The 14,818-nt window shown below is 31.7% G+C and overlaps 2 protein-coding genes across 3 annotated transcripts; one reads left to right on the forward strand and one right to left on the reverse strand.

The window, feature by feature from the left end:
- Positions 1-795: 795 nt before the first annotated feature.
- LOC101501383 (putative BPI/LBP family protein At1g04970) lies at positions 796-7,224 on the reverse strand. 2 transcript variants are annotated; one of them, XM_027334844.2, is made up of 7 exons: positions 6,787-7,222; positions 5,252-5,514; positions 4,028-4,167; positions 3,126-3,477; positions 2,797-3,045; positions 2,158-2,283; positions 796-1,377 (listed from the first exon to the last, which is right to left on the reverse strand). In XM_027334844.2, exons 1-7 carry the CDS (start codon positions 6,932-6,934, stop codon positions 1,171-1,173), a joined length of 1,485 nt encoding a protein of 494 aa, XP_027190645.1. In that variant the 5' UTR covers positions 6,935-7,222; the 3' UTR covers positions 796-1,170. The 2 variants fall into 2 exon arrangements, with proteins under 2 accessions (XP_027190645.1, XP_027190646.1); XM_027334845.2 differs by lacking the exon at positions 5,252-5,514 and having other exon boundaries at positions 4,028-4,190; positions 6,787-7,224.
- A 779-nt stretch (positions 7,225-8,003) lies between these two features.
- Positions 8,004-12,518, forward strand: LOC101501698 (syntaxin-52-like). Its single transcript, XM_004500057.4, has 6 exons — positions 8,004-8,296; positions 10,519-10,731; positions 10,937-11,139; positions 11,228-11,328; positions 11,424-11,468; positions 12,159-12,518. The coding sequence occupies exons 2-6, from the start codon at positions 10,523-10,525 to the stop codon at positions 12,288-12,290; spliced, it is 690 nt and encodes a 229-aa protein (XP_004500114.1). The 5' UTR covers positions 8,004-8,296; positions 10,519-10,522; the 3' UTR covers positions 12,291-12,518.
- The last annotated feature ends 2,300 nt before the right edge of the window (positions 12,519-14,818 follow it).

Consider the following 14,818-nt stretch of genomic DNA (forward strand, 5'->3'; position numbering starts at 1 on the left):
CGAATTATGACCATCAGATCCTGAGGTAGTACTAGATGATGTCGCCTTTGTATGATAAGGTGAAAGTATTGAATAAATATTATGAAGGAGGTTGAAAGTTTAATCTTTACTACTACCATTTTATAACAAATTAACTAATGACATTTGCCCATAAAAATTCTATAGAAAATTATTTTAATGAAAACATTATTAAAATGTATTTTAGAAAAGTAGTTAGAACTTACTTTTATTTGAGTTCACCCTATTTACTTTTATTTGAGTTCACCCTATTTATTACAATGAATGAAGAACTCTATGAAACTTTACATTGAAGGCAAAAAGCCAGCATGAGTGCTTGTGGTACTCGATCATGTACTAGAACCAATATGATTTTTGTTGTCTCTTTTACCTTTCCTTTTTGGGGACATACTCCTACACTAATTGTGCACCTAGAGTGATGGGAATGATCTCAATAGTCATAGGATGTGGATTGTCCTATTCTATAGCTAGGCCTTGTCTTTTTATTTGAATTTAACAAACCCCATATGATAGGGTGCATATATTGAACCATGCCTAATATGAAATATTGACATTATGTAACTCATTAAAGGAACACAGTTCCTAAAATTATGGTATTTGTCACCTGTTACAAATAATAGTATAAAATATAAGTTTTAAGTTTTGACTCCTCAATTTTTATGAGAGATTGTAATTTCTCTCAATTCTAAATTTAAAATTAGACTCGTACAATTGTAAAGTGTCTTTGGTGGTGTGGCGGAGAGATTGAGGTGAGTCTGAGGTAATAACAAACATGCATCCAAACAAAAAACTATGTATAAACAAACATGCACTTAATTTGCAACTGTCATAGTGTAAATGTTAAACAAATTATGACCTTATTTGACTAATAGTGATTCAAATAATAGTATTTCAAATATTTGACAAGTAACCTTCATGGTACCATCATGATGCCTGTATACTATACTAAGGAGTTCGAGAATGAGGTCCAAAGTTCAAACTCTGACTAACGTAACATATTAACATCTAACATTTGCCTATAAAAAAAATGGTAATATTTACAAAAGTAGCCTAAAGGTGGATTTCTTATGTCTACATACATTATACATATTCTTCAGACTTTACAGATATCTTACCACAAAAATTACAAAAGACAAAATCTTTAGAATAGTTTTATGATAGATAAGTTGAATGTTGAATAAGATAGTAGTCTTCTTCTATAAACCAAACATCACTACACACTGAAATCCATGGATGATTGTACAAGATAACAGTATTCTGAAATCCAAAACCATCAATAATTGGCAATGGGAGTCCCCTCTTTAGTTGGAGGTTCAAGTATGGTAGAACAACTGTTTTGAGGACACTTGATATCAGTGACTGCAAATATTGAGAGAGTTGAAAGGTAAGATTCTTGTTGGTGAGATAGAAAATTATTAAGGCTTACCAATAGCATATATTCGAAAATATAAAATATAAAAAATGGGAAGGTCAATGTACGAGGCTCCCAACAGGTCGGGTTTAGGGAGGGTAGATATACGCAACTTTACCCCTACTAGCGGGGAGGCTGTTCCCGTGATTTGAACCTGTGACCTCCAAGTCACAAGGCAACAACCTTATTGGTGTGCCAAGGCTCGCCCTTCTAACTACTAGACTATGTACAAAATTATAAATGAATCCATAAAGTGAAACATGAGGGATAAGGGCAAAAAACTATGTAGAATGAAATTCATGTCTATTACCACTTCTCTTTCTTTCAATCAAGTGATTTGAAATGGTATTGCAAAAATACATAGAGAACATAAACCTAGCACCTTGGGCATGTGTTTTACCATAATTCAAGGCCAGTTATCTAGTGCACATGGTTAACATATGAGTCATGATCCCAATTAATGTTAACTAAAATTTTTTACACCGGAAAGTGTAGGCTTGTTGGATCCTAAGAGTTTGCCAGAGTCAGGGCATGCCTGAAGGCTCAGAGAGTGCTAACAAAGTACTTACAGAAAAAAGAGAAGATTTTACACTTCTATCGATTATGGTAAACCAACGAACAATTAGAACAGAAATTCTGATCCAACGGTTCAGTTTCATACAATTTTGAATAGAATGCATACATGGCAGCAAGCTGAAAAAATTAATACTACTTATATTCTGATTTACCTGAATAAGACGTATGTGCAGTTTACCAATTTTGCTCCATTTTAAGTATGCGGAAAATTCTTGTAACGTAAGCCTACCGGCAATATTGTTTCCTGAAATTTCCACAGCACATGAAGCACTAACATCCTGCAGCATAAGCAAACATAATTGACCGTGACATGCAGAATAATGATAATGGCGACACCAATTAGTAAATGAGATACAAGACATGCAGAGACACAAAACTCATCGGCAATTTTGAAACATTAGTCTAAAGATCAAATGATGTGCATGTTTTGCATAAGACAGTATGAATAGAAGAGAATGTATTTTGTATAGCTTTATCTGAGCGTTGAAAAGTAGTACTCTAGGGCCTGTTTGGACAACCAACTTAATTAATCCCTTAAAGCATAAATGTTTATCATATAAGCTATAACAAAAGATAAATTAAGGTCAAACAATTTTCATATAAGCTATAAGCTGGTTTCATAAGCTATCCCGGAGAGCTTACGGAAATATGTTGAAAATAACTTATGAACATATCATAAGTTGTTTCTATGAGTTATCTCAAACAATCTCATAAGTGCTTATATCAGAAGATAAACTCAAATAAGTCAATCAAGCACATTAGTTTTCACTCAAATATTTCAGCAAGCTTACCACTGAGATACATGCAACAGGTATGACTTCACCGCCTTGTAGAACATCAATTGTTATATCTACAGAAACAGTAGCACCAATACCTTGGTAGGTCACTTGTATAACTGGTGGAGAAGATACAGAGATATTAATCTGCATGTCATCGTTTGGATATCGCTTGTATAATTGAGGAATAATGAGTCTCCATTCAGCAGTGTTCAGAAGAGCCTGATCGGGCAGTTCATCGATAATCAATTGCATTTTACCTGCCTGACCCCAAAAAAACACAAACTATTAAACAACTTTTTCGTTACATAATAATGAAAGAATTGAGACTTTTAGAAACTTACATTGAAGTAAACTAGGGAAGCTGATTTGAACACATTTTCGTGTATCGAAACCTTTATCATCTTTGGTAAACCACCACAAGCAGAAGAAACCTCATATCCTTTCTTGTAACTTTGAGGCACTAAAATTTCACTTGTTCTTGTGAATAAACCATTAATTGCAATTGCAATAGAGGAATTAGTCAACACAGGATTGCCCACAAAAGAAACATTTAGTGCAGCAGTTTTGTCTAGTGAGATTTGGTTTGGAAGAGTTTGCAAAAAATTATCAAGATTTGATATCCCTTCTGTTATTTTCTCTGAAATGGCTTCTTCTACCGAAGATGCTATATTCCCTTCAAAAGCATCTACTAACCTGTAACAAGCATAAAAAAGTTAATGGCATAATATGTAGCACCGACACATCAAATTGAAGGTGTGTCTAGTGTTCGACATTGATAAGACACCTACACATATAATTACGTTCCATCACTTCCACTTTCATAAATTATTATTAGTGTCTATGTATCAATGTTAGTGTCATGTTTGCTGTCCGTGTCATAGATGACATAATATCTTCATTAAATTTATAACGGACCCTAATCTGAAACATGTTGATAACATCATGAAAGAAAAATGATTGTATTTTATCCAAAAAAATGATTGTTTTCAATTAGCAGATATTTGAAAAGGATCATGTTAAGATAGAAGATAAGGACACGTTAGTCGGTGACAGTTAGAGTAGTTAGTTGATTAGTTAGAGGAAACTACTCTTTTCTACTTTTAAGGTTTCATGTAACACATCACTAGAGAACAAAGTAGTAGCCAATAAAACTATGAAATATACATTGAGTATTATAGTTCTCTATGAAAGAACATATGAACAGTATCATTTATCAGAAACATGGATTAAGAAGATTGCTTACAATTGGTAAAGCCAAGCTGCACCACCATCCAACTTAATGGATACATCTCCAACATAGCATCCATGATCTAAGAGACTCAACTTAAGAGTTCCTTCTTGGTTCCTTAAATTTAACGTAAGCCCCACTTGCATGCCTTCAACCTTCCAAACATGGTACAACAGAACTGAGTAGAGATGTTATTGATTGAAATTTGTATATCAGATGCTAAAACTGAAATTCACTTGTTTAGTCTTTTACCTATTTACCACAATATTTTCTTCCTTTCTTTCTTTCATTTTATTTTTGTCTCCAATTTAAGTTATAGTGACTTATGATCCCCATCACATTCTTTTTTTGTATATGATTTGCATTTTAGCTTCAACCTTTCCAAAGAGGAAAAAACAAGTCTAGATGTTTCTTCATCCTTCCTTTTGCAATCTTCTATTAAATTCAACTTAGATGCACATGATTATGAACTAAGCAATCAAGATACCTTTTTACTAGTCCTATGAACTTGACAGCTACAATTCAAATCACTTGTTGTAAGAATAAGAATTGGTTGAGATTTACCAAATTGATTTTATTTCTAATTTCAAGAAGAGGTAAAAATTTCATTCCAACCTCCTCTTCATGATTCCCTAGGACAACCTTTGAAAATTATAATAAACTTTAGGGAAGTATTTTTATTTTTTTCAAAGTCAAACCTTCTGAATTAAAGCTTAACAAAACCAATTAAACTACAATTCAACAAAACTCTAACAATTTGGGTTTAGCTAACTCAACTCTACAAAATTGGTTTTGTAAAGTGAGAGATGCCACCCACTTACTTATAAACACTTTTAAGATCATAGATTAGACATGTAGAGTGTGAACCAAGTGACTTGATAGTGGGTAGTCCAACCGATCTTTGATAGACTCTGATGGGAGTTTCTTCTCCCACCCTTTACATTAACTTTGAAAGTATATTTCCGGAAACAAAGACATATTTTTTCCTGTCCGAAAGTATATCTCAGGACACAAGTGTGGTTTTTTGGGATAAAAGTAGCTCTTGGCTTTGATATGCCTTAGAATTTAGGTTGACCTAACTCAACTCTACAAAATCGACGTTGTAAAATTAGGGATAGAAAAACTAAGCATTCCCACCATCAGAACTCTCAACAAAAATTAAAACAAAACTCCAAAACTGCAGCTATGGAAAAAGATCAAACACTAATACAAACATGAGTAAAATTTCAATTTTCATACCACAACTGAAGCATTCCCGCCATCAGAAATTCCAAAAGGAATCAACCAAGAGCTCACAGTATACTTCCACTTCATACTCAATTCAACAGTGGCACCTGAAACAACTATAACTATACCACTCTCTCCAACCACAACAGCTGAAGAATTAACTTGAATATCCTTAATTATGATATCAGAAAGAACCACCTTAGCATTTCCAACAAGTGCTACTTGTGCAGAATTCTCAATCTCTGGTAGCTTAAGAAGAACAATAGACGCAATACCTATTGAGAAGCATAGTTGAGCCCAAGAAAGAGAAAAATGACTGAGAGAAATATTGAACTTGTTGATAGTACAAGAATATTATACAATTAGAATAGGATACACTTTAAGACGCATCAATCCTGACACAAACAAGAGACACGAGACTGACACGGAGACGGACAATGGTAATAATTTGAGAAAATGAATTAATTGAACAATTTTTCTACCTACACCTCTTTTTTGCTACCCACACACCATCAAATTTTCATAAAATTAGAATACCAAAAATGCCCTTTACTATTTCAACCATTTTTAAACTCTATTTTGTCTCTATCTCTCTTCATCACCGTCACTCACCTCATAATATCTCACACCCATATCATATACTCATAACTCACATCTCATAACTCATACTCATTTATAACTCGCTCATCACTCATAACTTACATCTCATAACTGTTCTCTTCTTATTATGCTTAAAGCCACCAACAAGGTATGTTTCTTGACCTGTTGAATTAGTATTTTTTTTTTCAAAATCTGGAAATTTTACGTGATTTGAGTTCACATATGTCATAAATTATACATTGTAGGCAAACATAAATCATGTATCCTAACGTATTTTGTGTTCACACAAATATACATGAACTGAGTTCACGTACATGTAAAATTTTGCAGTGAGTAGGGGAAGTGCGTACTTGAACTCTGTTCATGTACATATACTTAAACTGAGTTCACGTACATGTACTGAAATTGAGTTCAAGTACATATAAAATTTACCGTGAGTAGGGGAAAATGCGCAAACTGAGTTCACGTATACATAAAATTTTACCTTATGAAAATTGAGTTCACATACATGTAAATAATTTGAATTTAAGTACATGTAAAATTTTGCAATGAAAATTTTGCAATGAGTAGGAAAAGTGCGTACTTGAACTCACTTCATATAAATAAAATGAGTTTGTAAAATGAGTTCAAGTAGTTCACGTAAATATACTCAGTTCAAAGGAAGGTCGTGTGGATTTCACAATAGAAGAGGAAAGGAGAAGGAAGACCGACAAATTTGATTTAAAGTAGCAAACGAGGGTGTGTGATAGCAAAATTGTTAATTGAATATAATCAATATATCGGTGTTCTATGTCGAATACCTAAACACGTCAGAAGTTTCGGGGCTACATAGGATACACCTTTATATAGTAGTCCTAGATAACTAACATAACAAACATACACATAATCATAACTAGCTTATTGAAAAAAACTAATTCTAACAGATATCTAATTGTAACTAACAATACCTTTCTCTATCAACAAATCCTTTGCAAAATCAAGACCTTTATTAGATATAACACCAGAGATGAAATAATTTTCAGGGGGTTGGACATAACAAGAACTTGTTGGAATCAATAGAAGGTATAGAAGAAAGAAGAAATTAAAGGATGCCATGAATTTTTAGAAAGAAGGTTGTGAGAGGGGTAAAGTTGAGAACTTTGAAAGTTGAGAGTTGAAGGTGATTAAGAATTGGGAAGAGCATGTGTTTTTTATGGTTTGAGAGCGAAAGATGAAAAATTTGAGAGACCCATTTGATGAAACATAAAGAGTTGGTTGTTATTGGAGATTGGTTTGTGGAATAGAAGAAAGTGAACTAAGAATGGAGTAGTAGGTAGAAGGAATTGGTGGGTGTTGGAATCTATTCTAGAAATGTGATGTAGAGTTGGACTTAGTTAGGACGGCACTCATCAATTATCACTAGTGTGTGAGCTCGTGGACCACGCAATGTGTAGTTTTTTAACTACTACTATGTTCTTCCGAGGAGGGATTAAAAAAAGTTAGTTGTCAATTTATTATAATTGATATTTAAATTGTAAAATTGATTTTATCATATTTATTTTTTAGTAGAATTAATTTTTTTATTATAATTGATTTTAATTTAAAGTGAAGTATTCAATCTGAAATTATAATAGAATTTTTTATTATGTAAATATATTTAAATATATATTGTTTAACATTTAATTTGTTTCTAGATAGAATTAATTTGATTACTGCAGAATCAAATGTGGTTTAATTATAATTATAAATTTAAAAAAATTATAATTATAATTTACATCTTAACTATAAAGTAATATGTATTTCATTTTTAATAATATATATTTTAAATATTTTTTATAAGTAAATTTTAAAAAATTATTATATATTAATTATAATTTATTTTATGAATCATATTGAAATAAATATTTATAATTATTTTATATTATTAAAAATTAAAAGAATGTTATAATAGTATATAATATTATATCACGTTTTTATTTTAGAAAAATATATCAAATATTTAGTATTTTCATTAATAAATTATGTTTGTTAGGAAATAACAATAATATTATTCTGTAAAAACTAAATAAAAAGTTTTCCTCTAAATTTTAAATTTAATTTGAGAATAATAATAGACAGACAATTGAATTGAATTTGATTAATGTATAACGAGAAAATGAGTAGAATAAATACTACTCGAGGTTTAAAGTGTGACACTTTTTACCTGTCACAGAGATACACGAACAGACAAGAAAATAACCCGCGTAGGCGTAGCACAAGGTACATCCATAAACGACGCTGCATTCAACGACTTTTTTCCGTCTCTTTCACATTTCGTAAACGACCACCCTTCAGACAAACGGTACCGCTCGGTGGTGCCGCCGTTACGTTGATTCCTTCTTAAAACGACATCGTATCGATCAATCTCATCGAAGATCATCTTTTCTAACATTCACGAAACCCTAATTCAGATAAAGTTATTTTCTCCTAAATTAGCAGGTTAGATTGTATTCCTCTATACGATCTGTTCCCTTTTTGTATCATTTGAATTGTTTTCAGTTTTTTTGTTCGGAATTGTAATTCTGGAGCTGCCGAGTTATGCGGTTTTTGTCGCTGACTTTGACTTTTTTGTTTTGAATATTGTTTTTGGGGAATTATGTGTTTTGTGTCTGATTTTGATGTTAAAGGTGGTTGATTTTTTGGGGATTTCATGATGGGTGGGGATTTCGAAATTTTTCGTCGTTATTGTGATCATGATAAGCATGAGGGGACTCTTTCTACTGTTCTTTTCACTTTGTTGTTCATCGTGACTTTGGTGTAGTGTGGAATAGAGGAATTTTTTGTTGAGGCAATTAGTCTGGCTTTCTGGGTTTTGAGAGGATATATTCATATTTGGCATTGTTGTCAATCGTGGATAGCTGAAAATAGAGGTTGGTCCAAATTCTGCTATACTATAGACTATAGTGTTATAGGGCCACTATTTGACAACACTTTATACTAAACAGTGTATCGCGAAACAACAGTGATTTGTTCAAATTCTGTTATGTTGTAGTGCTGATATAGCTGCTATTTGACAAAACGATTTTGGGTATGAAGTATGTGGATGCAATGTTATAAAGCTAAATCCCAGATCCTACGTAAAATCGTGTTTGAAGCAAGATCGCAGGCGAATCGTAGCAGGATCATAGATCACATGAGTTGAAGCAAGGTCGTAGGTTTCGTTTCGGATTTTGGACTCGGGTCATGCGCGGCCCAGTTGCATTTTAAAGGGGAGAAAACTCTTTTTTATTTATTTATTTTGGACTCAAGGTCCCTCTCTCCCTTATTGTAATTGTTTCAGTTTCTTTCCTCTCCACATCTCTCTGCCACTGAACCAGACAAAGAAGAAGGTTGTTGCCACACGAGGGAGAGGGAGAAGAAGAAAAAGAAACGGCACTCTATTGAAAGGGGATAGAAAGCTAAGACATTAATTAGGGTTACTTTAAAATGGCCTTGGCCCAATAACAAATAAATGTGGTGTAAGTTGCAATTAATAGTTTCTTACTATGTTGCAAAGGCCAAAAAACAGTATATAAACTAAACATAAAATACAAACAGTATACAAAAATACTAAAAAAAAATAGCAAAATACACAAAATTAAAGGGGTAATCATACTTAACCAAAATCCAGCATCAAAATCAAGTTCTAATAGTAATCGTAATCCACAATATAGAGAACAGAGCAGAAGAAACAGAGCAAACAAAACAGAGTCATAGAAAGAACGAAAACAACAGAGCAAAAACATAATGATGCTGAACAGAGCAATATCGGGACTGAATGATGTGGAACAGAGCAAGAACAAAATGAAAACGACAAAGCAAGAATGATGGCGACGGAGCAAGAACGAAATAGAGGAAGAACGAAAACGGTTTTTTTTTTCACAATGCTGAACCAACCTCTTCGCAGGCTTATAATAATAAAAACTTAGGGCTTAAGTGAGTGAAAAATGACCCCGGATACCCTTAATGAAGAATATAAAAAAACCTGCATTTTTGAAAAAGCCCTAGAGCGGGTTGGGTTGGGATAGTGGGTCGCGATGATTGTGAGATTCACAAGCAGGAGTGCCGCTAGCGTCAAATGCGTTTTTCCAGTCACTGGCGTTACAGCCAGCCCCTCCACCACACCGGGATAGCGCTGGGATTGACAAGAGAGGTTTCTTACATGCTGTATAAAGCTAAGGGAATACTAGGTTCTTCTGATAATTGGTCATGATTTATGTGTTGCTTCATTTGAATGAGACACTGTATGTTGGAGATAGATTCTAGTAAATTTTTGTTATCATGTAAATTACTATTGTGCTGGGATTTTTTCAGTGTCTTTGTTATCATAATATCAATCATTTGATTGCACTATTGTATGCCTGTGGGGAGGGCTGTTTTGAGGCACCTGAGTAGGTTACATCTGGATATTAAATTATCATAAGTGGGAGTTATTACGTTAGTTACTATATCAAATCATAGTTTTTTGAGTTTCTCTATACCGAGTGGAAAGGTTCTTTATCTTGCTGGATACTACTTAAAAGGGTTTCAGACTTTCTAGATTATATCTCTTGTTTCACTTTTGTGTCATTTAATGTAAAATCTAACAAGTACCATAATTCGGTACTTTCTAGATTATTTCTTCTATATAATCACCATAATTTGGTCCTCATTCTTCCCCCCCTTTTTTCACCGTATTTCAGGTCAATGGCATCTTCTTCAGACTCATGGATGAAGGAATATAATGAAGCAATGAAACTCGCTGATGATATCAGTGGCATGATTTCTGAACATACATCATTTCCTACATCTGGACCAGAAACCCAGCGTCACGCATCTGCTATAAGAAGGAAGATCACAATATTGGGAACCAGACTAGATAGCTTGCAATCCCTTTTGTCAAAGCTCCCTGTAAAGTGAGTATTCAGTTGATGTTTACTCTGATTAAGTAAGGGTCGTGCTATTACAGCAGAGCAATGAGAACCTGAAAAGTGTAATATAGAACTTTTGTGGTAATACTAACAAGGAAATATGTTATCAATATAAGAGTCGCTGTCTTCTTTTGAGCTGCAAAAGTGTGTGATGTAATGCATTACATATTTCTTTGTCAATGATGAACAGGTCTGAAAAGGAGATGAATCGTCGCAAGGACAACCTTGCAAATTTGAGGTCAAAAGTTAACCAAATGGCTTCAACATTGAACATGTCAAACTTTGCAAATAGGGATAGTTTGCTTGGGCCAGAAATTAAACCAGATGCAATGAGCAGAACCGTTGGTTTGGATAACAGTGGACTTGTTGGTCTACAACGGCAAGTCATGAAAGGTCACTTAATTTTGAATTGTATGAACATTGAAGTATATAACTTTTAATTCATGCCTTGGATATTGATTTGGGAGTGTTTTTCAAGCAGAGCAAGATGAGGGCCTTGAGAAATTGGAGGAGACTGTATTAAGTACGAAACATATTGCGTTGGCTGTAAATGAAGAGCTGACTCTACACACTAGACTCATTGTATGTTCCCTTCCTACCTATGTTAACTTTCTTTGCTCATATTTTGCCGTCCATTTTTATGAAAGTTGAATTCTCTTTTTCGTTTTTCCTTCTAGGATGACTTGGATGAACATGTTGATGTTACAGATTCTCGGCTGAGGGTAACACTCTTATCACAACGTATCTATTAGGACCATTATTCCTGTTTAGGCATATATGAAATATAAACTTTTTGAGATTGCAAAAGCTTACAATATGCTTAATTAGTCTTCATCATGTAAAATCTTTGAATTCTAGTGTTTATTTTCTTAGTTTCTAAGTTCCTTAATTCTGAATGGTATTTTGCCTATGAATTAAGATACCCCAAGAACTCACCAATTTTACATTTCAAATTGATATTCAATATTTTTGGGTAGTTGGTCTTTTTCGCGGTACAGTATTTTGGAATAGGAACAAATTTATTTGAGAATGAGATATTACATTATTGTATGCCCTGTCATATGTGGATCTATGGGAATTTCTGCTATTGATGTTACTTTTTATTTTATCAGGAAATATAATTTAAGTAGATTTACTGCAAACATACATAATACATTTCAGTTGTCTTGATTTAATAATAAATTGTTGAATATCTGTGGATGCTTTGCAAGAAAACATTTATAAGATGTCTAAAATTGTCACTTAGGTAGGTAGTGATGTGTTAAACTTTTAGAACTTTGAAACCTTCTGATATATTTTTCGAATAATTAAGTTGTTATATTTGACCTTTTAAATAACTCTTGAATTGAGATATGTTAATATTGTAGAAGTTCCTAGGCAACTAACTTTTTCTGTTTCTGTGGTGATAACAGCGGGTGCAGAAGAACTTAGCAATTTTAAACAAACGTACAAAGGGTGGTTGCTCATGCTTGTGCATGCTATTATCAGTGATTGGTATAGTGGTTTTGGTTGTTGTCATATGGCTTCTGGTCAAATATTTGTAGTTATGAAAATACCCAGCTCCTGAACTTTGTCCCTTTTGTTTATGTTTTTAAATATGTGCCTTTAAACATCATATATAACCAGGTTTCTTTGATTGTTCTTGGTGCTTTGCCAATGACATGGAATTTATTGTGGTCTTGAAAAGCTATGATTTGTAATTGTCAGATTATTTTTAAGTGTTTATATCTTTGTGCTTTCTTTTGTTAATATATGAATTTTTTAGTGATTTATGATAATGCCTTAGATAATCTATTAATGAGTTGTCGTTCAAGCAGCAATAGGTTGTACCCTTACTGCACTGTCATAGACCTATCTTTTTTTGTTTTGGTGAACTTTATGCAGCTATCTTTTTTATTCAGAACCTTTGATAACTTGTTGCTTGAATATGCATATATTCAAAGGTCTGAAGTAGGTTTTATTTAAAAATATAGGTTTAATTGTAGTTTTGATCATTCTATTTTTATCAATTCACGGAATTGGTCATTCTATTTTAAGAGTCGAGAGTTTTGGTCTCTTTCTCATTTTTTAATTAAAAAATGATTTGATATATTTTTAATAACGCAAGATGTAATTTAATGATATAAAATCTTCTAGATGTATTAATTATTCATATATCATTAATTAAATTATAAATATGAAAATTTTCTAAAGTTGAAAGTTAAGTTTTACGGTGTTTTATTTTGAATTTATGAGTGATAATCATTCTACATTATTGTAAAAATAGGAGATTAAAGTTGTAATTAATTTTGTGAATCAGTAAAAATAGGAGATTAAAATTGTAATTAAGTCAAAAATATACAAACAATTTCTTATTTACATTTTTATTAATTTTTCAATTTTAACCGCTCAAATTTCATACACCATGTGATAAAAATACTAAACTTAAATTTTTAACTTTAGAAATCATATATCGATTGATAAGAATGTAAAATTTAATGGTGAAACAAACAGCTTATGAGTGTGAATAAATGATTGAAAATGTACATGAACTTTTGTTTGTTTGTATTTTCTGACTTTGAGAAAACAATACTATCAAAATAGTTTCTAGGGGACAGAAGTGCCTTCAAGTTGAAGGATAAAATCGGAAAGAAACTATTAAACATGTTTTTAAGCTTTTTAGGACTGGTGGATGAATGTAAAATTTGTGTTCGAATAATTTCTTACGTATTTTGATAAACTATACTCGAAGATATGCAAGTAATTGATAAAACATGAACATTTGTTGACAAAATGAAGCAAAAGAACCTAACTACTATATAATGAAAATGTTAAATTTGCTTGCTTTGTAAGGTTTTCTTGTGATACTTTAACTGTTATAAAAATAAGTGGCATCTTATAAATCATTACTAGCTATGAGACTAATTAAAAATAAAATAACTTTAAAAGTTGACTAATTAAATATAAAAGTAATTTAAAAAGTTGCAATCAGAACGTGCCAGGAAAATTAATTTTTATTCTCACATTAACTTTTATATGAAATTTATAATGGTATCTAATTATAAGCTAAAATTATTCATTGTTCTTTAGTGATTCTAACAAGTAAAATTGAATTAATTTTCAGTTTAAATATTTAATTTATCTGTATAAGTTTGCATCTTTGTCATTGTTGTCTTTGTAATTTTATTTATTTATTTAAGTTATGTAAGTTCAATTGAGTTTAAAAATCATTTAACGTGACAAACAGAAAAGTAATGTGATAGAGAAATAAATTAAATAATTATAAAAAATAAAATTAAGTAATTAAATTAATTAAAAAAGAAATGAAAAAAAAGTTAAAAGTATTATATTTTAGTTCTTCTATCCAAAATCAAAAATAAGTTTGGAAATTAGAGTTCTCTCTAAAATTATTTATGATTTTGGACATTGGGACTAAAACATAGCGCCTTTAATTTTCTTTGTTTTCTTTTTTCTATTTTTTTTTAATCAATATAATTACTTAATTTATTATTTTACAACATCAAATTGTCACGTCACTCATCCGTTTTCACATATGTTTTTATTTAAGAGCAACTAAATTTTAGATATTCTCAAATTTTTATTATGATTTTATATATTTGATTAATTTTATTTATTGAAATGTACGAAGACAAATTCCAACATTTTAATTTTGTCAAAAAAACATGAGGTGAACATTTTACTCAGTTTTTTTTGTATAAAACTAATAGCAGTCATTTTGAAAATGTCTTAAATCAATAAGAAAAAAATAGTAGAGACTAAAAGCAGAAGTTCCTATATTTTGTATGGAAAACTATTTGAAGTATAAACCTAGGTGTTTTCATGAAACAAGCTTACCAAAACTGGTACAGTTGTACACAAATTCATTATGAATATAAACTCAAAGGACCTGCATATTACAATAACACTGCTATATTATACTTTTTTGTTGTTGTGATTAACACTTGAACATTGTGCATGTGACACTGGCATTCTAAGGTTCTATTTGGGAGTTTGAAAGGGAGGAAAGGGAAAAAGTTTGAGGAAACAAAAGAAAACAGAAAGAAACAAACAAAAAGACAAATCAATAGGGAAA

Source organism: Cicer arietinum, chromosome 5 (assembly GCF_000331145.2).
Source record: "Cicer arietinum cultivar CDC Frontier isolate Library 1 chromosome 5, Cicar.CDCFrontier_v2.0, whole genome shotgun sequence".
Taxonomy (NCBI): Eukaryota; Viridiplantae; Streptophyta; class Magnoliopsida; order Fabales; family Fabaceae; genus Cicer; species Cicer arietinum.